Below are 25,800 nucleotides of genomic sequence, written 5' to 3' on the forward strand. Positions count from 1 at the left end.
CGTTTATTGATAGATAAAAACTGATATTAAGAGAATTAAAATTAAATGTTTCATTTTACCATTAGTATCCTGCTTAGTCCCAAAGTAAAGCTGTTTCTATAAAAAGTGCTGCTCTTTGTGGGGAATAAGCATAAGATGCCAGCTAGCGTGTGTGTGTGTGTGTGTGTGTGTGTGTGTGTCTGTTAGTTGCTCAGTCATGTCCGACTCTATAATCCACCAGGCTCCTCTGTCCATGGAATTCTCCAGGGAAGAATACTGGAGTGGGTAGCCATTCCTTTCTCCAGGGGAGCTTCCGGGGCCTAGGGATTGAACCCCAGTCTCCTGCACTGCAGGCAGATTCTTTACCATCTGAGCCACCAGGGAAGCTTGCCAGCTAGCATAATGAACAGATATATATTCTGTGCTTTGTTGTCCTGTGTGTTCCCTAGGCTAGACAAAATGCTTCCCGAATCCGACGGGAACTTCTCCTAAAAGCCCTCTTTCAGAAGTGGGACAATGAGGGCTCAGGCTTTCTGGATCTGAAGGAAATTGATGACCTCTTGTATACATACAAGGAAGGAATGGAAAAAGAATCTATGAAGAAAGGTAAAAACGAAGGAATTTTCTTAAGTTGTGGTAACAACTTGGCTTCAAGTTTCCCAGTATTATGATATGCTTGTGTGCTCAGTGGACGTCAGCCCACCAGTCTTCTCTGTCCACGGAATTTTCCAGGCAAGAATACTGGAGTGGGTTGCCATTTCCTCCTCATTATTATGATATGGCTCAGAGGTTAAAGCGTCTGCCTCCAATGCGGGAGACCTGGGTTCGATCCCTGGGTCGGGAAGATCCCCTGGAGAAGGAAATGGTAACCCACTCCAGTATTCTTGCCTGGAGAATCCCATGGACGGAGAAGCCTGGTAGACTACAGTCCACGGGGTTGCAGAGAGTCGGACACGACTGAGCGACAGAACGGAACGGAACGGTTAAAAGGAGAAGGCAATGGTAACCCACTCCAGTACTATTGCCTGGAAAATCCCATGGACGGAGGAGCTTGGTAGGCTGCAGTCCATGGGATCGCTAATGACTGAGTGACTTCACTTTCCCTTTTCACTTTCATGCATTGGAGAAGGAAATGGCAACCCACTCCAGTGTTCCTGCCTGGAGAATCCCAGGAACGGGTGAGCCTGGTGGGCTGCTGTCTATGGGGTCACACAGAGTTGGACACAACTGAAGTGACTTAGCAGCAGCAGCAGCATACGGTTAAAATATTGGTTGTTCTAAAGTCATGAGCTAGCATTTCACACTTCACATGTATAAGTGTGGCTATCATTTTTTTCAGCTTTATTGAGATACCATTGACATGTAACATTGTGTAAATTTAAGCTGTATGATGTGTTGATTTGATATGCTTATATTGTGAAATGATTACCACAGCTTAGTTAATACCTCCATCATCTCACATAATTACCATTTCTTTTTTGTGGTAAGAACATTTAAGATCTACTCTCTTAGAAACTTTCAAGTATATAATATGGTATTGTTAACTATAATCATCACCCTATACATTAGAATCCTAGAACTTTTCTTGTAATGAAAGTTGGTACACTCATTAATAATGTTTGCACATCTTTTCATGTGCCTCTGGTCATTTGCATGTCTTCTTTGGAAAAGTGTCTATTCATTTCCTCTGCCCATTTTTCATTCCGATTTTTTTCTTGCTATTGAGTTCTATGAGTTCCCTGTATATTTTGGATATTAACTCCCTATCAGATATATGATTTGCAAATATTTTCTCCCATACTGTAGGTGGCCTTTTCATTTTGTTGTTACTTTTGCTGTGCAGAAGGTTTTTAGTTTGTATAGCCCCATTAATTTATTTTTGCTTTTTTTGCTTATGTAGTTTGACTGTAATTTTTAAAATGGAAAATAACAGTGTTGGCAAGGATATGAAGAAATTTGAACCCTTGTGCATTGCTGGTGGGAATGTAGAAAATGTCAGAGCAATCGGGAGTGAAACTGTTGTAGAGTGCTTTGTGCAAGATCTTAACTCTACATAGTTAGATTCCTTCTGTGTACCTAGTTACACAGACCCATAAAACAATCCAAACCCACTTCACAGTCCTGCCTATTTTCCCTTCTCATTTTACAATGCCTCTACAAGGTCTGATTTACCTCTCAAGTCTGAATGACTTGCAAGTTTCCCCTAAATTTACTTAACTTTGTATTCTCCTTAATGACTTTCTCTTCTCCTATATTTTCCCTCTTCTGATCAATTCTTCTCAATCAAAAACTACTAAAATTCTCATATAATAAGTTCTCTCCTTCATTTGCTTAGATCCCAGGATAAATGATTTTGCTCTTCACTGGGTTTAAGGATTTATCTGACGACTTTGGCATAATAGATTTCGAATTTTTAAAGTATATGGTGTACAAGAGAAAAAATGATAAGGGTTAGTAAAGTTCTTCAGCCCTTTCAAACATCATTGTATTGATTGATCTTTCAGTTCAGTTCAGTTCAGTTCATTTCAGTCGCTCAGTCATGTCCGACTCTTTGCGACCCCATGAATCACCGCACGCCAGGCCTCCCTGTTCATCACCAACTCTTGGAGTTCACTCAAACTCATGTCCATCGAGTCGGTGATGCCATCCAGCCATCTCATTCTCTGCCGTCCCTGTCTCCTCCTACCTCCAATCCCTCCTAGCATCAGACTCTTTTCCAGTGAGTCAACTCGTCGCATGAGGTGGCCAAAGTATTGCAGTTTCAGCTTTAGCATCAGTCCTTCCAATGAACACCCAGGATTGATGTCTTTTAGAATGGACTGGTTGGATCTCCTTGCAGTCCAAGGGACTCTCAAGAGTTTTCTCCAGCACCAGAGTTCAAAAGCATCAATTCTTCGGCGATCAGCTTTCTTCACAGCCCAACTCTCACATCCATACATGACCACGGGAAAAACCATAGTCTTGACTAGACGGACCTGTGTTGGCAAAGTAATGTCTCTGCTTTTTAATATGCCATCTAGGCTGGTCATAACTTTCCTTCCAAGGAGCAAGCGTCTTTTAATTTCATGGCTGCAATCAGCATCTGCAGTGATTTTGGAGCCCAAGAAAATAAAGTCTGACACTTTTTCCATTGTTTCCCCATCTATTTCCCATGAAGTGATGGGACCAGATGCCATGATCTTAGTTTTCTGAATGTTGAGCTTCAAGCCAACCTTTTCACTCTCCTCTTTCACTTTCATCAAAAGGCCTTTGAGTTCCTCTTCACTTTCTGCCATAAGGGTGGTGTCATCTGCATATCTGAGGTTATTGATATTTCTCCCAGCAATCTTGATTCCAGCTTGTGCTTCTTCCAGCCCAGCGTTCCTCACGATGTACTCTGCATATAAGTTAAATAAGCAGGGTGACAATATACAACCTTGACGTACTCCTTTTCCTATTTGGAACCAGTCTGTTGTTCCATGTCCAGTTCTAACTGTTGCTTCCTGATCTGCATACAGGTTTCTCAAGAGGCAGGTCAGGTGATCTGGGATTAAAGTTACCTAAGTTGATCAACTGTCCGGTGTTCTTCATTAGTTGTGTCTAATGAGGTGGTTTCCACTTACAAGATGGGAAAACTTCATAACAAAGAACCACGGCCATGGAAGAAAAGATATTGCACAATGGTCAGGAGAGCTGGGTTCTGATATTTTATCTTTTATTAAGTAAGATTGCCGGGAGAAATATCAATAAAAGAAAGGCAATGCCAAAGAATGCTCAAACTACCGGACAATTGCACTCATCTCACACGCTAGTAAAGTCATGCTCAAAATTCTCCAAGCCAGGCTTCAGCAGTATGTAAACCGTGAACTCCCAGATGTTCAAGCAGGTTTTAGAAAAGGCAGAGGCACCAGAGATCAAATTGCCAACATCCGCTGGATCATGGAGAAAGCAAGAGAGTTTCAGAAAAACATCTATTTCTGCTTCATTGACTATGCCAAAGCCTTTGACTGTGTCGATCACAATAAACTGTGGAACATTCTGAAAGAGATGGGAATCCCAGACCACCTGACCTGCCTCTTGAGAAACCTGTATGCAGGTCAGGAAGCAACTGTTAGAACTGTACATGGAACAACAGACTGGTTCCAAATAGGAAAAGGTATACGTCAAGGTTGTATATTGTCACCTTGCTTATTTAACTTATATGCAGAGTACATCATGAGGAATGCTGGGCTGGAAGAAGCACAAGCTGGAATCAAGATTGCTGGGAGAAATATCAATAACCTCAGATATGCAGATGACACTACCCTTATGGCAGAAAGTGAAGAGGAACTCAAAAACCTCTTGATGAAAGTGAAAGAGGAGAGTGAAAAGGTTGGCTTGAAGCTCAACATTCAGAAAACAAAGATCATGGCATCTGGTCCCATCACTTCATGGGAAATAGATGGAAAAACAGTGGAAACAGTGTCAGACTTTGTTTTTTTGGGCTCCAAAATCACTGCAGATGCTGATTGCAGCCATGAAATTAAAAGACGCTTGCTCCTTGGAAGGAAAGTTATGACCAACCTTGATAGTATATTAAAAAGCAGAGACATTACTTTGCCAACCAAGGTCCATCTAGTCAAGGCAATGGTTTTTCCCGTGGTCATGTATGGATGTGAGAGTTGGACTATGAAGAAGGCTGATCGCCGAAGAATCGATGCTTTTGAACTGTGGTGTTGGAGAAGACTCTTGAGAGTCCCTTGGACTGCAAGGAGATCCAACCAGTCCATTCTAAAGGAGATCAACCCTGGATGTTCATTGGAGGGACTGATGCTAAAGCTGAAACTGCAATACTTTGGCCACCTCATGCGACGAGTTGACTCACTGGAAAAGACTCTGATGCTGGGAAAGGTTGGGGGCGGGAGGAGAAGGGGACGACGGAGAATGAGATGGCTGGATGGCATCACCGACTCTGTGGACATGAATTTGAGTGTACTCCGGGGATTGGTGATGGACAGGGAGGCCTGGCTTGCTGTGATTCATGGGGTCGCGGAGAGTCGGACACGACTGAGCGACTGAACTGAACTGAACTGAACTGATGCAGATGACACCACCCTCATGGCAGAAAGTGAAGAGGAACTAAAGAGCCTCTTGGTGAAAGTGAAACAGGAGAATGAAATAGTTGGCTTAAAGCTGAACATTCAGAAAACTAAGATCATGGCATCTGGTCCCATCACTTCATGGCAGATAAATGGGGAAACAGTGGAAACAGTGGCTGACTTTATTTTTCTGGGCTCCAAAATCACTGTGGATGCTGATTGCAGCCATGAAATTAAAAGACGCTTACTCCTTGGAAGGAAAGTTATGACCAACCTAGATAGCATATTAAAAAGCAGAGACATTACTTTGCCAACAAAGGTCTGTCTAGTCAAGGATATGGTTTTTCCAGTGGTCATGTATGGTTGTGAGAGTTGGACTATAAAGAAAGCTGATCGCCTAAGAATTGATGCTTTTGAATGGTGGTGTTGGAGAAGACTCTTGAGAGTCCCTTGGACTGCAAGGAGATCCAACCAGTCCATTCTAAAAGAGATCAGTCCAGGGTGTTCATTGGAAGGACTGATGTTGAAGCTGAAACTCCAATACTTTGGCCACCTGATGAGAAGAGCTGACTCATTGGAAAAGACCCTGATGCTGGGAAAGATTGAGGGCAGGAAGAGAAGGGGACGACAGAGGATGAGATGGTTGGATGGCATCATTGACTCGATGGACATGGGTTTGGGTGGACTCCGGGAGTTGGTGATGGACAGGGAGACCTGATGTGCTGCGGTTCATGGGGTCGCAAAGAGTTGGACACGACTGAGAGACTGAAATGAACTGAACTGAACTGAAGTGATCACATGACCATGAGCAAATTACTGAACTTCTGTAGAGCCAGGTGTCCTCATGGGGAAAACAAAGGAGTTGGACACGATGAACTCTAGAATTTAAGGGACCTGAGGATGATGTTATAAGGTTTCACCTGGCTGAGAGGTAGAATTAAAATGAAACAATATACATATATGTAAAATAGATAGCCAGTGGGAATTTGCTGTATGATGCAGGGAGCTCAGATCCAGTGTTCTGTGACAACCCAGAGGGATGTGATGGGATGGGAGGTGGGAGAGAGGTTCAAGAGGGAGGGGACATATGTATGCTGCTGCTGCTGCTGCTGCTAAGTCACTTCAGTTGTGTCCGACTCTATGCAACCCCATAGACGGCAGCCCACCAGGCTCCGCCATCCCTGGGATTCTCCAGGCAAGAAGACTGGAGTGGGTTGCCATTTCCTTCTCCGGACATATGTATACCTATGGCTAATTCATGTTGCTGTATGGCAGAAACCAACACAGTACTGTAAAGCAACTATCCTCCAATTAAAAATAAATAAATTGACTTTTTTAAAAAAATAGATGATATAGGAATCATCTTGAGTTCAGCATAGGAAGTCACTGTAACATGTTCCATTGGACATCCATTGGAGATGCCTTTGATGTACCTGGTTTTCCATGAGAAGCAGTTGTTAGAGGCTTCGTTTTGCTGTAAGAATGCAAATTTCCCCCACAGGTGAATAAACTTTTGATTAGTTTTTGGTTTTATGTTTCTGTCTTTTAGCTAAACTACATGTCCAATTTCCAAAGCTACCCCCTGGGCATGAAGTGAGGTTGTCTTCCAAACAGTTTCAGAAATACATAGAATTGGTTGTCTCTGAACTCAGGGGCAATGAAGAAGAAGTTCTGGAAAGCGTTGTGGAGTTTCTGACGAACTCGTTAGAAAGGAGCCATGTTGAGAATCTGAGAAATTGTGCCAGACAAAAGTGGCTGCACCAAATCCAGCGTGCTGCAGAGACAAGTGGCGTGTCCTTGGAGCCAGTGTACACGGAGACCTTTAAGGCTCTCACTCAGGTGTGCTTTCTAAAATGATATATAAGAGAAAAACATTTCCTCCCAGGTGATGACGTTCAATGATTGCAAAGGAGGAACACACAAAATTCTCTTGAGAAATCTCTACTATAGATATTTTACTCATTCCATTGTTTTACAGTGACCCCAAACCTAGTAGATGCAACTGGAATGACTGCAGATTGGCAAGGTAGAAGCAGAGAGGAAAGGTATAAGAAACAGAATTATGTCCTGGAATTCTTAATTTCATTTGTGCCGAGAGTCAAAGAAACCTATAACAGACAATAAACTGACATTTAAAAAAAAACAGTAAGGAGATGTACAAGCAGTTTAAGCTATATTTCCCATGAATGCTGTTTTGGGAGTCAGTTTTAAAAGGAACAAATTATTTGGGGGGTGGTGGGAGGGAGGCTTCAGACAGAGGGGATATATGTGTATACTTATGACTGATTTATGTTGTTGTACAGCAGAAACCAATGCAACATTGTAAAGCAATTACCCTCCAATTAAAAATAAAGTAAAAATAAAAGGAACTATTTAAATCATAAAGTCAGTATAAAGTAGAATCCAACGTGACACTGCCTAGAAATAAGCTGAGATTATTGCAGAATCCTGTCCCTTAAAAGACATGAGATGGATGAACCACCATCCACAGCTCTGCTGCCTTCCTCGGATGCTTCCAGCTTACTGCTTTTCCCAGGCAGGAACAGCATGGCTGTCTTCTACAAGTATCACAGCTTCCATTGATCCGGGGAAACTATGTCATTCATCTCAGCTAAATAGCGACACATGATTATGGGAATCATCTCCTGAATGGCTTAATTTTCCAATATATCAATAATTGGAAATGATGGGACCAAGAACAGTAGACCAATCAAGGAAAAGAGATATTGGAATTTCCCTGGCAGTGCAGTGATTAAGACAATGCATTTCCACTACAGGGGGCTCAGCCAAAAGGCAAAAGAGTTATTGTTCCAACTTGCTTCAGAAATCTGCCATACCCTTAGAGACATCTTAACTACTACATTTTTGTTAGTCTGTTGATTTTCTGTGTAGAAAAGGAGGAATCAAGAAGGGAAAAGAAAAGCACAAAGAACAAACCCAAGTTTATAGGAAGAGGAGACAATAAGTCAAATATCAGAGAAAGTGTCTCTCATGTTCCCAGTTTATATCCACACTTGGCATATGTGTTAACACATAATACTGTTATAATATTTTAGGTACATAGACTTTTCAGTTATTTTAATTAGACATAGTAGTTGTGGGACTTCCCCGGAGGTCGACTGGTTAGTACTCTGTGCTTCTACTCCAAGGGGCATGGGTTTGATCCCTGATCAGAGAACTAGGATCCCACAAGCTGTGTAGGACAGCGGAAAAGAAAAAGAAATAGTAGTTGCATATAGTCTGCAATCTGGAGCCCCAAGTAATCCTTTCCTGAAATGATGTAAGTCAAATGTCACAGCCAAACTATGTTAAGAATTTCTTGAGAGCATTTTCCCATATTCACATCATAGTGGATGGTCAAGAAATATGAGTCATCTTTCTTGTCTGAGCCCTCTAAAATAAGTACTTTTAACTGAAGCCCATACAACATGAGTATGGTTCAAAGGGATCCAAGTTTGAAACCTCTAAATATAAGTAGACTTGACAGATTTTTTTTTTTTTTAGTAGAACTGGTTTGGTAACTGGTCTGGCATAAAGTAAATCTATTCTACTCACTAAAACTCAGGTTTCAGGAACAGCTGTGGTGTCAGCCTTTACCCCACTGTCTGTTTATGGTAATATCTGCATCATTTACTCAGGGAAATGAAATTATTGGGGTCAGATGCACAGATTGGCTAATGAAGGGAGATATGATTAAGAGAATAGCAGTTGGCAAATAAATGGTCAGAAACATTTTGCCACAGGATGCTGAAGCCCATGGAAATAAGAAGATCAGCGCTCATATTTCCCTCTTAGAAGAAAACCTACTTCTGCCTGATAGAGGGAACGTTCTATTGAGAAATGTAGCTTGTACTTTAGACGATGCTCCATTTGTTCTGAAAAGAGTGCTCTACAGGGACATGAAGGGGATCAGGTAAGAATTTTCAAAGACGTTGATTTCACACTTCTTTTTTAAAAAAATTCCTTTTGTGAAGTAAAGTAGCACTGAAATCCTTCCTAGTTAGCTGCCCAAGAGAGAAATGCCTCAGGTCACCAAAGTTTCTCAAGCAGGAGGTGATAGTTTTCCAGTCTTGGGTGATTTCACCTGATTTTTTTCTAGAGCTTGCTCTTGGGCATTGGTTTTCATGTAGGGACTTTGCTTCACAGTATCAGTTCAATTATTTGTACCTGCTCCATAAATTATGTCTCCAGTTCAGTTCAGTTCACTCAGTCGTGTCCAATTCTTTGCGACCCCATGGACTGCAGCACGCCAGGCCTCCCTGTCCATCACCAACTCCCAGAGTTGACTCAAACTCATGGTCATTGAGTCGGTGATGCCATCCAACCATCTCATCCTCTGTCTTCCCCTTCTCCTCCTGCCTTCAATCTTTCCCAGCATCAGGGTCTTTTCAAATGAGTCAGTTCTTCTCATCAGGTGGCCAAAGTATTGGAGTTTCAGCCTCAACTTCAGTACTTCCAATGAACATACAGGACTGATTTCCTTTAGGATGGACTGTTTGGATCTCCTTGCAGTCCAAGGGACTCTCAAGAGTCTTCTCCAACACCACCGTTCAAAAGCATCAATTCTTTGGTGATCAGCTTTCTTCACAGTCCAACTCTCACATCCATACATGACCACTGGAAAAACCATCGCCTTGACTAGACGGACCTTTGTTGGCAAAGTAATGTCTCTGCTTTTTAACATTGCTGTCTAGGTCGGTCATAACTTTTCTTCCAAGGAGTAAGCGTCTCTTTATTTCATAGCTGCAGTCACCATCTGCAGTGATTTTGGAGCCCCCAAAAATAAAGTCAAATTATGTCTCCACATCCTATTTAAATGGGCTTCCCTGGTAGCCCAGTGGTAAAGAATCTGCCTGCCAATGCAGGAGACTCGGGTTCCATTCTCGGGTCAGGAGGATCCCCTGGAGAAGGAAATGGCAACCCACTCCAGCATTCTTGCCTGGGAAATCCCATGGACAGAGGAGCCTGGTGGGCTGCCCGCCATGGGGTTGCAAAAGAGTAGGACATGACTTAGCGACTAAACAATTACATCTTGTTTATATATGTTTTCTCTGTTATGATCTAAGCTTATTTTTTTTTTTGCCTGTCATAGTGTAAGAACCCTATGTCTGGTTTATTGACATTATGTCTCTTTGTAGCAATCTTTCCCCAATAACACTTATAGTCCAAAATCAAATGCAGCTGGATTCGTATTACAGCCATTATAACAACATAATCACTCTTAGTTTCCAGCCCTTTCCATTGTGTCCCCCTAATCTGACTGTACCTGGCTCGTCTATCCTCATTGTTTTCTGTACAGTCTTTCTTATTGTTCGATATACACACTATTAAGCTTATTTAAAAAAATTTTTCTCTCAAGTCAGACTCTACAAACTGGTAATTTTATCTGAGTCCACGTCTCTGACATATAATACTAATGATTATGGATGGATTGATCTAGTGTCCTGCTTGGTTTCATCTAAAGCCCTCTTCTGTGCCTTTCTCCTTTTCTCATATTCCTGTTTCTCAGCTTTACAGTAGTGGATGAAGGGAAGCCAATACACGTCCCCCAAGTTCAGCACCATGGGAACATCTACTTTTGGAACCATTCCCGCAAGAAGAGTGATCACAATGGGTCATTCCTGGCTCTGCCCCTTCAGGACGCATATATGAGGATATTTGGGGTCTTGGCTGTTGACACTCTAAGAGATCCCCAGAAAATTAACATCTTCCTACCCCACGAGATCAGATTCTATCAGGTACGACATAGAAAAAAAGTTCTTCAAGATCAATGGTAGGATAACATCTCCTATACTTTTTGAAAAAGTGAAACCTGAAACCTGATGAGAGTAAAGCTATGTATATAAATGGTGTCATGATACATGTGTCAGTCTTTGAAGAGGTTCCCTATTACACATGGAGGGACTCAGACTCAGTTGCATATCTATGCCTCAGATTGTCTGGGAAACTTGTTAGTATGTGTCCCATGGTATTAATTGTAGGAACAGCATTTTCTGCTATAGAACTAAAATCCAACTATTAGACTACTAAAACCCAAAAAGTAGGAATGAACTTTTAGAAGAGACATATTTATGTTTTATTTAGGTACCTAGAAATCCTTTGCTCTTTACACAAATGGTGCTAAATACGATATGCCTTACCATAGTTCTTGATTTTAGTGTTATAATTTTTGAGGATGAAGAATGAAGGAAAAGTCTAAATGTTTCTCAAATATTCAAGTTTTCAAATTAGATCTCAAAGAGGGAGTGGCACTTTTTCATGACCTGTAATGCTGTGGCTTCTTTGGTAAAATTGTTGATTATCCAGTATTTCTTCTTTAAAATATTATATTAGCTTAAACTTAATATAAAGTCCATGATGCTTACTTTGGAACAACAGCAAAAATAAATAAAAATAAAAATCTTTATATCAAGGTTAATATGTGGGTTTTATTCTGGGTTATCAGTGGAGTTTTATTTAAAGACTGTGCCCAGTTGCTCAGTCGTGTTCAACTCTTTGCTACCACATGGAATGTAGCCCACCAGGCTCCTCTGTCCATGGGATTTCCAGGCAAGAATAATACTAGAGTGGGTTGCCATTTCTTACTCCGGAGGATCTTCCTGACCCAGGGATTGAACTTGTGTCTCCTGCATTGGCAGGAGGATTCTTTACCACTGAGCCGCCCAGGAATGCCCAAATATTAAAATAGGTTTGAGGGGAACTTCCCTGGTGGTCCAGTGGTTAAGAATCTGCCTGCCAATGCAGGGGTCAAAGATCCCACTTGCTGAGGAACAACTAAGCCTGGGAGCCGCAAGCCACAACCAAAGATCCTGCATGACGTCAGTGAAGATCCCTCAGCAGCAACTAAGACCCGAGGCAGTCAAATAAATGAACAAGTATTAAGATAGCTAACTAAATAAAGAACATAGGTTTTTGAAAGTAGGTCCCTTGATTGAAGATGGTGTTTAAGTATGTTACACTATCTGCTAAATGAAAATAAAATTAAACAAAATAAACTAAAAAAAGGAAAGGTACTTTTAAAAAATATATATATATATTTATTTATTTTATTATTTGTTTGGCTGTGCCAGGTCTTAGTTGCAGCATATAGGATCTTTAGTTGTGGCACATGGGATCTAGTTCCCTGACCAAAGATCAAACCCAGGCCCCCTGCATGGGTAGTGCAGAGTCTTAGCCCCTGGACCATTAGGGAAGTCCCTGGAAAGCACTTTGACGATTATAAAATAACTAGACCATTTCTACAAGCTTTTAAATTTAATTTTAGGACTTTCCTGGTGGTCTAGTGGTTAAGACTCCACACTTCCATAGCAGGGAGCATGGGTTTAATCCCTGGTTGGGGAACTAAAATCCCACATGCCACACAGTGCAGTCAAAAAGAAAAAAAATTTTTTTAATTTAATTTTATGGATAAAAATTTCAGTGAAGAAAGATTGAAAACCCTATGGAGGCATTGGACTGGGATGTAGCAGCAATCAGGAAGTTGCTATCATTTGTTCTCCTGGATGCTCTTGATGTTTATGTACCATTATTTAAAATTTTCCCCTCTCTTTTACTGGATGTACAACTGAGGAAGTGGTAGAATCGTTTCCCCTGGACATCTTTTTAATAATAAGTTTCATTCTCTTCTGACATAAGAATGATGTGAAGATATTAAGATGCAAAGTGGAAGAGTATGGTGAACTATACTCCAAATTATCATTCAGTTCAGTTCAGTTCAGTCGCTCAGTCGTGTCCGACTCTCTGCAACCCCATGAATCACAGCACACCAGGCCTCCCCGTCCATCACCAGCTCCCGCAGTTCACTCAGAATCATGTCCATAGAGATGGTGATGCCATCCAGCCATCTCATTCTCTGTTGTCCCCTTCTTCTCCTGCCCCCAATCCCTCCCAGCATCAGAGTCTTTTCCAGTGAGTCAACTCTTTGCATGAGGTGGCCAAATTATTGGAGTTTCAGCTTTAGCATCAGTCCTTCCAATGAACACCCAGGACTGATCTCCTTTAGAATGGACTGGTTGGATCTCCTTGCAGTCCAAGGGACTCTCGAGAGTCTTTTACAACACCGCAGTTCAAAAGCATCAATTTTTTGGCGATCAGCCCTCTTCACAGTCCAACTCTCACATCCATACATGACCACGGGAAAAACCATAGCCTTGACTAGACGGACCTTTGTTGGCAAAGTAATGTCTCTGCTTTTAAATATGCTATCTAGGTTGGTCATAACTTTCCTTCCAAGGAGTAAACATCTTTTAATTTCATGGCTGCAATCAGCATCCACAGTGATTTTGGAGCCCCCCAAAAATAAAGTCTGACACTGTTTCCACTGTTTCCCCATCTATTTCCCATAAAGTGATGGGACCAGATGCCATGATCTTAGTTTTCTGAATGTTGAGCTTTAAGCCAACTTTTTTACTCTCCTCTTTCACTTTCCTCAAGAGGCTTTTTAGTTCCTCTTCACTTTCTGCCATAAGGGTGGTGTCATCTGCATATCTGAGGTTATTGATATTTCTCCCAGCAATCTTGATTCCAGCTTGTGTTTCTTCCAGCCCAGCGTTCCTCATGATGTACTCTGCATATAAGTTAAATAAGCAGGGTGACAATATACAACCTTAACGTACTCCTTTTCCTATTTGGAACCAGTCTGTTGTTCCATGTGCAGTTCATTAGGTGAACAATATATGGTCTTTTTAGAGAACATGTCAAAGTGAATTCTAAATTGACCTCCTAGCCCTTGGAGGGGCTTTTGAGTTACCCTTAGATGCCTTGGGTCATAATATAAAATTCAGATATTTTTGAAGAATTTGTGGTTCCTCCTAGAGTTTTCCTTGATGTGACCATTTTTTAAAGTCTTTACTGCATGTGCTATAACATTGCTTCTATGCTTTGGTTCCTTGGCCAAGAGGCATGTGAAATCTTTGCTCCTCAACCAGGATTGAACCCTCTGTGTTGGAAGGTGAAGTCTCAACCGCTGGACCACCAGGGAAGTCCCATCCTAGGGTTTCTTGACATCAAGACCACAGATGGGTTCTAAGGGTTTCCAATCCTTTCTTTGTGGAAGAGGCTATCTGTATGTGTCAAAGAAAACCATGTAATCTAGGATACTGCAGGCCTGGGAACCCAGCATACCTGCACAGTTGATCTGATGACAGTAGACATATAAACACGCAGACATTAATCTTGCATCAGATTGGGGCAGCTCTTACCCATCTGTCCAAGGCTGGCATTAGTTCTTGGCTTTTAAGCATTTTTTTTCTCATTTCAAAGTTCACCTTGTTCTTATGACACTGCTTTCTGATAGTATATACCACTAATTTCACTGGATGATTATCAGGAAACATAATAAGTTAGGTGGATTTCCAGTAGATCTCTGTTTACTCTTTTGGTTTCATTTTTTCATAGTGGAACCTGAAACACTTTTGAGAACACTTTTGAAATGCCTTTTGAGAACCAATGAATAATTTTTAGGAAGTAGATGATTATCAGGCTTCCCTGGTGGCTCAGTGATAAAGAATCTGCCTGCCAATACAGGAGTTGTAGGCTTGATCAATGGGTCTGGAAGATCTCCTGGAGAAGGAAATGGCATCCCACTCCAGTATTCTTGCCTGGAAGATCCCATGGACAGAGGAGTCTGGTGGGCTATAGCCCATGGGGTCACATAGTCGAACACACTGAGCGACTAAACAACAAGAGTAACAGTAACAACAGATAATCATTAATTAAAAAGATAATTCAGGGGACTCTCCCGGATGGTCCAGTGGTTAAGAATCTGCCTTCCAAGGCAGGGGATGCAGGTTTGATCCCTGGTCAGGGAACTAAGATCCCACATGCCAGGGGGCAAATAAGCCCACACACCACAATGAAGAGCCCATGTGTGCAGCTATTAAGATCCGATGCCACCAAATAAGAAAAAATAAAATTTAAAAAAAGATAATCCAATTGGTGCATTACTAATTATTTTGCTATTTTTAAAAGAGAAGGCAATTTAAATTTCTGTCTCTACAGGGTGTTGCCAATGTCTTTAGTACTGCCTATCACTACGTCCACAGCCGGGAGCACATCCTTCATATTGTGATCACTGGCATCGGCTGGCTCTACAACATCACACCCAGCATCACTGCCATCTCTACATACTTCGTTGAGCCCAACTCAGAGAAGGTAGCTCCTGCTTGGGTTTGTCCAATGAAAGGCACCAATAGGAGACTGGCAGGCAGAAGGAGAGTGAGGTTGGGGTGTTTATGATTTTGGCTCTCCCTCTCTAGGTTGCTTTGGGTTAGCTGTGTTCTTCAACAAAAGGCCACTGCACGAATAGAATGAAGGGCCATCCTGGGGACTTGGTGTGGCAAGAGGAGTTCCCGGCCCCCAGGTCTCCGTTCAAGAGATAAGAAGTCAAGTGATCTCTGTGGGTTATGAAAACTGCTAATACATTCTCTTTTTTAACATTTTTGAACAATAGTCCTACTCAGAATGTCTGCTTGAAGAGGGCTCCATGCCCTCAATATATGAAATCTTATGTTAATCTTATGTTAATGGGAAATAAGAGATCATAATCTCTTCTTTTTCTTTATCCTTCTTCTTTGGACCACACACATTTCAAATTTACTGTTAAAAATATTTACCTGTTAGAGAAAAACAGCACTCAGCTGTGTTTTAAACGTATTCAGTACACAGTCTTTGATTCAAGAAGAAAGTAATTTGATACTTAGAGAATGCTGCTGCTGCTGCTAAGTCACTTCAGTCATGTCCGACTCTGTGTGACCCCATAGACGGAAGCCCACCAGGCTCCCCCGTCCCTGGGATTCTCCAGGCAAGAACACTGGAGTGGGTTGCCAGTTCCTTCTCCAATGTGTGAAAGTGAAAAGTGAAAGTGAAGTCGCTCAGTCGCGTCCGACCCCCAGCGCCCCCATGGACTGCAAATGGGGAGGCCAAAAATAAAAGTTGGGAATTAAAAAAAAAGACCACTGTACCTTTAGTCACATGGTCCTCTCTACTTGGCTATCTTCTTAGGTTCTGGTAATTGCTTCCTCTCCTTACCTCTTTGGGCTTCCCAGGTGGCTCAGTGGCAAAGAATCTGCCTGTCAAGCAGGAGAAGCTGGTTTGATCCCCGGGTCAGGAAGATTCCCTGGAGAAGGAAACAGCGACCCACTCTAGTATTCTTGCCTGGATAATCCTACGGACAGAGGAGCCTTGTGGGCTACAGTCCATGGGGTCGCAAAAAGTCGGACATGACTAAGTGACTACCACCTTCAGGCTAAGAGTGATAGCAGCTCCCCATAAATATAACTTTTTTAAAAATCTAATTTTTTACCAAAGTTATTTTTAAGTTTAACAAAATTGCAAGAAAAATTCTAGCATAATTTTTTTTAATTGGCTAAATGATTTAATCTTCATTTGGAGGAAGAATAAATGCATGAGAATACCTAAGAAAATGAAGGATGGGGGGAATTTACAACCATAGTCTGGGGAAAGATGGCTGAGTCTCAAAGGTTGAAGTGATTAAAGTGAGGTTAATATATTGATGACATAAAAATGTAAAACTTTCTTGCACCAAAGTTATAAACACAATTAATTGCCATATATCTGGCAGAGAATAACAGTGTTATATAAAAATCAGTGGGATTTTGAAAATCCAAAAGAAAAATAAGCAAAAGACAATTTTATTTTTAAAAACACCTCATGCAAATGGTCAATAAATATAGGAAAAATGTTCAGTTGTTCTCATAATGAAACACAAATTTAAGTAAAAGATAATTTCTCACATACTAAATTGAAAAACATTTTTTAAACTGTAATTTGAAATGTCTGTTAGATATCTAAGTGGAGATATTGAGTAGGCAGTTGGATATATGAGCTTAGTGTTTGGGGGAAATCCAGGCTGGTAAGTAAATTATATTTAAAACCATTGACTGGTTACACAACATTGTGAATGTCTTTAATCCCACTGAATTGCATACTTATGAATGGCAAAAATAATAATATTATGCTGTGTATATGTTACCAAAACAGCCCAAAACAAAGCATAAGCCATGAGACTGGTTGGGATGACCAATAGGATGAATCAGTCTAGGGAAAAAAATTTCTGAGGCCCAAATCTAGAAGCCTTCCAAGTGTTTGGCATCATAGTGGTTCAAAATTATATTGACCTTGACCTATAACTTGAAAAACATTTTATATTACCTAAACTTTTCTAATTTTTTTCCTATATATTTGTCCCCAAAAGTCTCAATGAGAGCATGAAGTTTAATCACTCCTCTCTGTAATGAAATTTCTACCTCTTTTCAAGGATTCAGACTATGTTTTACGAAATATGATGGTCACAGGGCAGCAGGGTCTAACAGAAATCCACAAGAATCCCTCTGTCATCTTTAGGAAGACATGCATCTTCAGGTATGGGACATACCTTACCACATCTTTTGTTTGACTGCCAGCTTCTGCTTCTTATGAATATAATGGCTCTCACTCTGATTGGGCTTTAAAGGAAAATTACTATAGACCTTTGTCTGCCTGGGTCCTTTCCGCCTTAAGTTCTTTTTAAAAGAGATTTCAACTTAGTGTTTTATTTTTTATAATTTTCTTATTAACATGAAATTAACAAAAATCCACCATGGTTATGAAAAATATACCCACATCACTAATCAGAGCTCATCCTCTTAATGTTAGCTAGCCTGCAGACATTTTTCTTTTTTTAACTTAAGGGCAAAAATGGAGAGGAGGCAGAGAATGTTGTCTTTAATAAGTACCCAGTTCTAGATTACCTTGAATGCCTCTCATGTGTGAATTGCAAAGAACGCTATTAAACTACTGCAAAAACAGATCTTAACTAGAATACACCTGCTCAACTAGAATACACTGCTTCTTAGAGGGTCAGCATAGTCGAATAGGCAGTAACCTATCTCAGGCTAGTAGGCAATTTGACATTTAAGTACCTAAGTTAATTCAATTTCAGTTTGGCCTCAAACCAGAATGTTCATTCCGTTTTAAGCTTCTTTCCATATAGTTATTCCTTGTCTTGGTTAAGAGTTTTATAAGAGTCCTTCTAACACCCAGACTTACAACCTTGGATTCCTGTGTATAACTTAGAGCAGGTGCCTTTGGAGAAACTCTGTTGACCAAGGAAGCTTAGCATGACATCTCATTATTATGGCTATCATGAAGACATGGCTCAGCCACAGAAAGGTGTAGGAACAGCCAGACAAGGGCGTAACCTTTCTATCATGACAGGATCGGTGTTGTGAACTTTAAATGTGCTTTTTTGGCCATACTCACAGCATGAAGGATCTTAGTTTCCCAACCATGCCCCTTGCAGTGGAAGCACAGAGTCCTAGCCACTGGACCACTAGGGAATTCCCTAAATGTGTTTTTTTTCTGAGGTTGTGCTAAGCACCAGCTTTTTTACAGATACCTAAAGATGGTGATTGCAGCCATGAAATTAAAAGACGCTTAGTCCTTGGAAGGAAAGTTATGACCAACCTAGATAGCGTATTAAAAAGCAGAGATATTACTTTGCCAACAAAGGTCCGTCTAGTCAAGGCTATGGTTTTTCCAGTGGTCATGTATAGATGTGAGAGTTGAAGAAAGCTGAGTGCCGAAGAATTGATGCTTTTGACCTGTGGTGTTGGAGAAGACTCTTGAGAGTCCCTTGGACTGCAAGGAGATCCAGCCAGTCCATTCTAAAGGAGACCAGTCCTGAGTGTTCATTGGAAAGACTGATGCTAAGACTAAAACTCTAATACTTTGGCCACCTCGTGTGAAGAGTTGACTCATTGGAAAAGACCCTAATGCTGGGAGGGATTGGGGGCAGGAGGAGAAGGGGACGACAGAGGATGAGATGGCTGGATGGCATCACTGACTCGATGCACATGAGTTTGGGTGGACTCTGGGAGTTGGAGATAGACAGGGAGGCCTGGAGTGCTGCGATTCACGGGGTCTCAAAGAGTTGGACACGACTGAGCAACTGAACTGATAAGGAATGACATCTCAATATCATGTAGATGGGGAAAGGGGGACAGAGATAAAAGGAGGTGTTTATACTTCCCGAGGGAAAGAAGGAGCCGCTACATTTCTATGAAAACCTCAGGTCCCTCACTGAAACAGGTGCTGTCAGTGCCCTGCCCAAGTATCTTTCTGCCAAGGGCTGCAGATCCTATTGCTAATAACTCACCCTGTAATTGTCCCTGGAGGAGCAAGGGGAGCCCCTCTCCAGGAGGGGCCTATGAGCTCTGTAAACCCCTCCCCAACACACACCCAGAGCAGCTTGGAGCTATGTTGTTGTTTAATTGCTAAGTCGTGTCTGACTCTTGCGACCCTATGGACTCTAGCCTACCAGGCTACTCTGTCTATGGGATTCTCAGGCAAGAATATTGGAGTGGGTAGCCATTCCCTTCTCCAGGTGATCTTACCAATCTAGGGTTCGAAAGCTTGTCTGCGTCTCCTGTATTGGCAGTCAGATTCTTTACCATTGAGCCTCCTGAGCAGTCTCTTAATGAGTAATATTTATAGAAGACATGAACTATGTTATGGTCCATGGGGAACTCTGCTTGACTCATTTCTACATCCATAAGTCTGTATTTTTAGCTACTAATGGTGGGGGACAACTGGCTATTCTTAGCATTCCGTAGTGACTCACAGAAAGTCAGTGGTAACTCAACTGTTAAGTCAAGATGTATCTGTTTCCGCCTAGAGCTCTAATGAATGACAAAAGACCTCTGCCCTGCTTCAAGGTGGGGCAGAGTGTGGGTGCAATGTGCCTTCCAGAGCTCCTTTTGGGATCAGGCTGAGGATCAACTTCACCTGAAATCACAGTTTTTAAAATATTTAGTTATTTGGCTGCACCTGGTCTTGGTTGCAGCATGCAAACCCTCAGTCACTGTTGGGCAGGATCTGGTTCTGGGACCAAGGATTGAACCAGGGCCCCTGCATTGGGAGTGCAGTCTTAGCCACTGGACCACCAAGGAAGTCCCTTAGCATCTCCCGCTTCCTCATCCTGTTTGCCTCAGACCTTCAAAGGTTTCTCCCAAAAGCACTCCCTCAGTGAATAATTCGCACAGAGAATCCCTTTCTCGGGTTCTGCTTCTAGAGAACCTGACCTAACACATTCATCCTTCTTTGGGCATTCAACCAAGACTTATTGGACAGTACATAAACAAAAAATGAACACCCTCAGTTAAGGACAAGTCTATAGTAAAGACAGTAAGGCAGAATTGGACTTCCCTGGAGGTCCAGTGGCTAAGACTCAGCACTCTCAATGCAGGGGTCCCAGGTTCATTTCCTGGGCATGCTGCAACTAAAACCTGGCACAGCCAAAGAAATAAAATTTTAAAAATAAGGCAAAGTGGATGAACGTGGAACAACAGACTGGTTCCAAATAGGAAAAGGGGTATGTCGAAGTTGTATATTGTCACTCTGCTTATTTAACTATATGCAGAGTACATCATGAGAAACGCTGGGCTGGAAGAAGCACAAGCTGGAATCAAGATTGCCGGGAGAAATATCAATAACCTCAGATATGCAGATGATACCACCCTTATGGTAGAAAGTGAAGAAGAATAGAGTCTCTTCATGAAAGTGAAAGAGGAGAGTGAAAAAGTTGGCTTAAAACTCAACATTCAGAACATTAAGATCATGGCATCTGGTCCTATCACTTCATGGGAAATAGATGGGGAAACAGTGGAAACAGTAGCAGACTATTTTTGGGGGCTCCAAAATCACTGCAGATGGTGATTGTAGCTATGAAATTAAAGGATGCTTACTCCTTGGAAGGAAAGTTATGACCAACCCAGAGAGCATATTAAAAAGCAGAGACATTACTTTGCCAACAAAGGTCCCATCTAGTCAAGGCTATGGTTTTTCCAGAAGTCATGTATGGATGTGAGAGTTGGACTGTAAAGAAAGCTGAGCACCGAAGAATTGATGCTTTTGAACAGTGGTGTTGGAGAAGACTCTTGAGAGTCCCTTGGACTCAGGGAGATCCAACCAGTCCATCCTAAAGGAAATCAGTCCTGAATGTTCATTGGAAGGACTGATGTTGAAGCTGAAACTCCAATACTTTGGCCACCTGATGTGAAGAGCTGACTCATTTGAAAAGACCCTGATGCTGGGAAAGATTGAAGGCAGGAGGAGAAGGGGACGACAGAGGATGAGATGGTTGGATGGCATCACTGACTTAATGGACATGAGTTTGAGTCAACTCTGGGAGTTGGTGATGGACAGGGAAGCCTTTGTGTCCATGGGGTCGCAAAGAGTTGGACACGACTGAACGATTGAACTGAATGGAGTCTGACTCTGGTGCAGCTACTTTAGATCACAGAGGTCAGGGAGGGCTTCTCTGTGGGGAGCTGAGGGAGCTGAACCCTGAGAATTTAAGGGGTGGAATGTGTCAGACAGATGAAATAGCAACAAGGCCTGGTGTGGCTCGCGTATAGTAGGCACAAGAGGAGGTGATTCAGTGTGTTTGGGTGGAATGTTGTGAACAGGCTTTTATTTTATACCTTCCTTATGTTTATTTGGTTTTGGTTTCAGAGATTTCCTCTTTAAATGCACAGACAGTTCAGAAGTTGTTTTGGCCTCTGTCTGTGGAGAAAACCACATCGTAGTTCCACTTCGTGAGAGAACAGGAGAAGCTTTGGGAGTTCTCGATGTTAACATTGGCAAGAGTAAGATGTTGTTGTATCGAGAGTTTAAAGATCTACAGAAAATGCTGAAAGTGATCCAGCTTGCCTGCAGTGAAATACTGGGCGAATTATCTGGAGAAATAAAGAAAAACTGTATCCTAGGTATTGTGAATGTCTGAATTCATAGATTTAATAAGTTTAGGGGAAATCAGACAATACAATGAAGGATGCATTCTCTAAAATGAATTGTTGCAAAATACACATCTTTCCACATGGAAGGATTTCCTTCATGCAGTCTTGGACTGATTAGTCTGGCCTATACATTAGAGCAAAGGGTAAGGAATCACATTTCTTGCCTAGAGTCATGGTTTTAGAACTGAAGGACTCATAATGGCAATATAGAAGTAGCATTTATTAAATGCCACATCATGTGTCAAGCACTTTAAATATGGTATTTCAATTAGTCCTTACCTCCTCTAGGAGGTGAATGATGATTATTTCATTTTACAGACAAGGTAAGTAGAGTTCAGAGAAACAAAACCACTTGCACCAAATCACACAGTTAACAAGTGGTAAAGGCTGGATTTGCACCCCCGTTTGGGTGCTCTTTCCACCACAATGTGCTTGTGTGCTCAGTTGTGTCCAAATCTTTTGTGATCCCAACCTGCTCTGTCCGTGGGATTATGCTGGCAAGAACACTGGAGTGGGTTGCCATTTCCTCCTCCAGGGGATCTTCCTGACCCAGGGATCAAACCTTTGGCTCCTGAATGGCAAGTAGATTCTTTAGCACTGGGACACTTGGGAAGCCCTCGCAGCATTAACTCACAGGAACATCTCATTTTACAGAGAAAGGAGCTAAGGCCTGTCAAAGTAAAGGTCCAAGAGCAAGCTACTGCAGCGCCAAGAACAGACCCCAGTCCTTGCGATTCCACCTCCACCAGGCTACTCTTACCACAAAATCAGTGTAGGGAGAAGGGAGAGAAGAAGAAAGCATGGAAACCTTTCACTACCAAGATTGGAATAAATAGAATTAGTAGAGTAACACTGTTGGATAAAGCTGAAACACTTCTGGCCGTTACATAGTGTGGGATAAAAAGGAAAAAAAAAGGAAAATTCATATCTTTTGAGCATCCACTCTGTGTAAGACCTGGGACTAAGCACTTTTCCATATACCATCTCCTGTTAATTTCCACAGCTCGACGGGAAAGTAGGGATCAACTCTTCTCACAGAAAATGAAAAGGAGGCTCAGAGAGACAACTGAACTAATAAGGGTGAAAGTAGGTTTCAAACCCGGAGAAGGCAATGGCAAGCCACTCCAGTACTCTTGTCTAGAAAATCCCATGGACGGAGGAGCCTGGTAGGCTGCAGTCCATGGGGTCGCTATGAGTCAGACATGACTGAGCGACTTCAGTTTCCCTTTTCACTTTCACACATTGGAGAAGGAAATGGCAACCCACTCCAGTGTTCTTGCCTGGAGAATCCCAGGGACGGGGGAGCCTGGTGGGCTTCCGTCTATGGGGTCATACAGAGTCGGACACGACTGAAGTGACTTAGCAGCAGCAGCAGCAGGTTTCAAACCAAGGTCCCGCTCCAAATAAAGGTTTCACCTTTTCTCAAAGCCTCTGCCTGTGAACCCCACAGGTGTGATTCCATTTTTGCCTTTTGATTTCATGACTAGAGAAGCTAAGATTGTTTAACGCTATAGGATATAGTCTTTTTTTCCTAAAAAGAAGACAAAGGTTTGCTATATTACGTTCAGAATCCTGTGTAAAAAGTAACATGTGTTCTGAACAGTCATGTGGGATGTCTTTCTATTATTCTAGAGATTGAAAGTGTGGGAGAAGTCCAGCGGGCAGGCATTCTCTTCTTCAGAGTCATGCTACAGGAGCTACAGGAGTGCCTCGGGCTACTGACATCCTCGGACTTTGTGTCACTGTTGCTGTATGATTACGACTCTCTGGCAGAGGACAAAGACCCACCAGACAGCCAGTCCCAGGATCTGAAAGCCAACATAAAATTAGTACAGGACATCCTGAAAGGGATTATCGTGTTCTTTCATCCAGAGTTGAAATCATCAATTGACTTAGAAAGTTGGGATCACTGTAAACTGGTAAGTTTCATTAAAAAAAAAACCCAAAAAAACCCTTCTTTATTGAAGAATAACCTACATGAGTTTAGATGTACAAATCTTAATTGAACAAATCCTTGATACACAAAGGTGAGAATTTTTACACAATGAATGTAAGAGGCACCTAGAATAAGAAACAGAACGTGAGTGGCATCCCCAAAGCCTTCCTTTTTACCCTCCCCCATCACCAGCCTCATATACATACACATACACACACACACACTCTCTCTCACACACCCCAAGGGTAACCAGAATCCTGATGTCTAACACCTCACATTGACTTTGCCTGTTTCAAAGTGTGTATAAATAGAATTATGTAAACTGAGGAATCAGGCAGTCTCCTTCCACTTGATGATTCCATGATTTTCGTTCTTTGTTTACAGTACGTAAACCAACAGCTAGTCGAAAATATTTGTGACTTTGATCCAACTGCTATGGAACTGCAAGTTAATTTAAAGCTCATTGTTGAATACTTTGAAGGTAAATTTCCACTTAATTATAGTCTAAATCTATACCAACGGCAACAAAATACAGTTGCAATCCAGAGATTTTTATTAGAATAAAGTGGCTTAGGGTGCAGTGCATGTGTGCTCAGTCGTGTCAGACTATTTGCAACCCTATGGGTTTTAGCCCGCCAGGTTCCTCTGTCCATGGAATTTTCCAGGCAAGAATACTGGAGTGGATTGCCATTTCCTACTCCAGGGGATCTTTCCAACTCAGGGGTCGAACCCACATCTCCTGAATTGGCATGCAGATTCTTTACCACTGAGCCACCTGGAAGCCCCAAAGCCCCCAAAATTCAATTTTTAGGGGAAAATAGTTCTGATTATAGTCTTCTAAAAGGAAGGGCATTGTCTATAATCTATTACAATCCCCATAGTGACTGTCTGTATCACGCACATGAGAATTCAGAAGCACCTTTATCTGCCACTTAGTGACTCCATATTCAAAATTCTTTAAAAAAAAAAAAGCAAATGGGGGCTGCAGTAAGGCTAGAAGCCAAGTTTGTTAAGCAAAAAGGCAGCTATGATCTTTGGTTTCCATGAAGAACCAAATGAAACAATAGCGCATGAGTCTTTACAGACTAGTAATGTAGACTTTTTGGAAGGAGGAGCATCAGCAGGTAGTTAAGACTCTGCTCTCCCAATGAAGGGGGCATGGGTTCCATCGCTGCTCAGGGAACTAAGATCTCACATGCCGTAAATATACATGCACAAGTATACATTCCATGTGGGTGTGTTATCCCACCAGAGACCTGAGGCTGTTTACGTGAATGGAACAGTAAACAATGAACTTATTCTTTCAAAAAAAAAAAAAAGATTTAAAACTAATCATTGATTGGGGATATGGCTCTGTAAAACTCCCTCACTAAGCCTTGTCCCCCTCTCCCCCATTCTCTTTGGACCCTCCAGACAAAGGGTTTCTGGACTTCTGGGACACATATAGTAGACAGAGAGGCTTGGAACCAGATTCCTAGGACAAGAGATAGGAAAAGGCCACCCAGAGGACGACAGCCCACACTCCTCAGGTTGTGGCAGCAGAAGCAGGAAGCAGTGGGTGGATGGGAGAGAGAGATGTTCTGGCTTAGGAAGGAGAGATACTCCCAGAAGTTTGGGAATGCTAGACACGAGGTTCACATAACAGTTAACACGAGTTAATGTGGACCAAGAGTGGTGTGTGGATCACAATAAACTGTGGAAAATTCTGAGAGAGATGGGAATACCAGACCACCTGACCTGCCTGTTGAGAAACCTGTATGCAGGTCAGAAAGCAATAGTCAGAACTGTACATGGAACAACAGACTGGTTCCAAATAGGAAAAGGAGTTCATCAAGGCTGTATACTGTCACCTTGCTTATTTAACTTATATGCAGAGTACATCATGAGGAATGCTGGGCTGGAAGAAGCACAAGCTGGAATCAAGATTGCCGGGAGAAATATCAATAACCTCAGATATGCAGATGACACTATCCTTATGGCAGAAAGTGAAGAGGATCTAAAAAGCCTCGTGATGAAAGTGAAAGAGGAGAGT

The 25,800-nt window shown here is 41.9% G+C and overlaps 1 protein-coding gene across 2 annotated transcripts in view; it reads left to right on the forward strand.

The window, feature by feature from the left end:
- EFCAB5 (EF-hand calcium binding domain 5) overlaps positions 1-25,800 on the forward strand; it is a 96,070-nt gene that overhangs the window by 62,230 nt on the left and 8,040 nt on the right. The window contains exons 14-22 of one of the 2 annotated variants that reach the window (XM_088828446.1): positions 429-585; positions 6,586-6,875; positions 8,780-8,949; positions 10,546-10,774; positions 15,036-15,251; positions 17,314-17,417; positions 21,549-21,802; positions 23,465-23,751; positions 24,153-24,249. In XM_088828446.1, coding sequence (XP_088684572.1) covers positions 429-585; positions 6,586-6,875; positions 8,780-8,949; positions 10,546-10,774; positions 15,036-15,251; positions 17,314-17,417; positions 21,549-21,802; positions 23,465-23,751; positions 24,153-24,249 — 1,804 coding nt within the window. The remainder of the gene's footprint in view (positions 1-428; positions 586-6,585; positions 6,876-8,779; positions 8,950-10,545; positions 10,775-15,035; positions 15,252-17,313; positions 17,418-21,548; positions 21,803-23,464; positions 23,752-24,152; positions 24,250-25,800) is intronic. The other variant, XM_088828448.1, reaches the window with a different exon arrangement.

The sequence above is a fragment of the Moschus berezovskii genome, chromosome 20 (genome assembly GCF_049115385.1).
Source record: "Moschus berezovskii isolate FMDL1 chromosome 20, NW_MosBer_1.0, whole genome shotgun sequence".
Lineage (NCBI taxonomy): Eukaryota > Metazoa > Chordata > Mammalia > Artiodactyla > Moschidae > Moschus > Moschus berezovskii.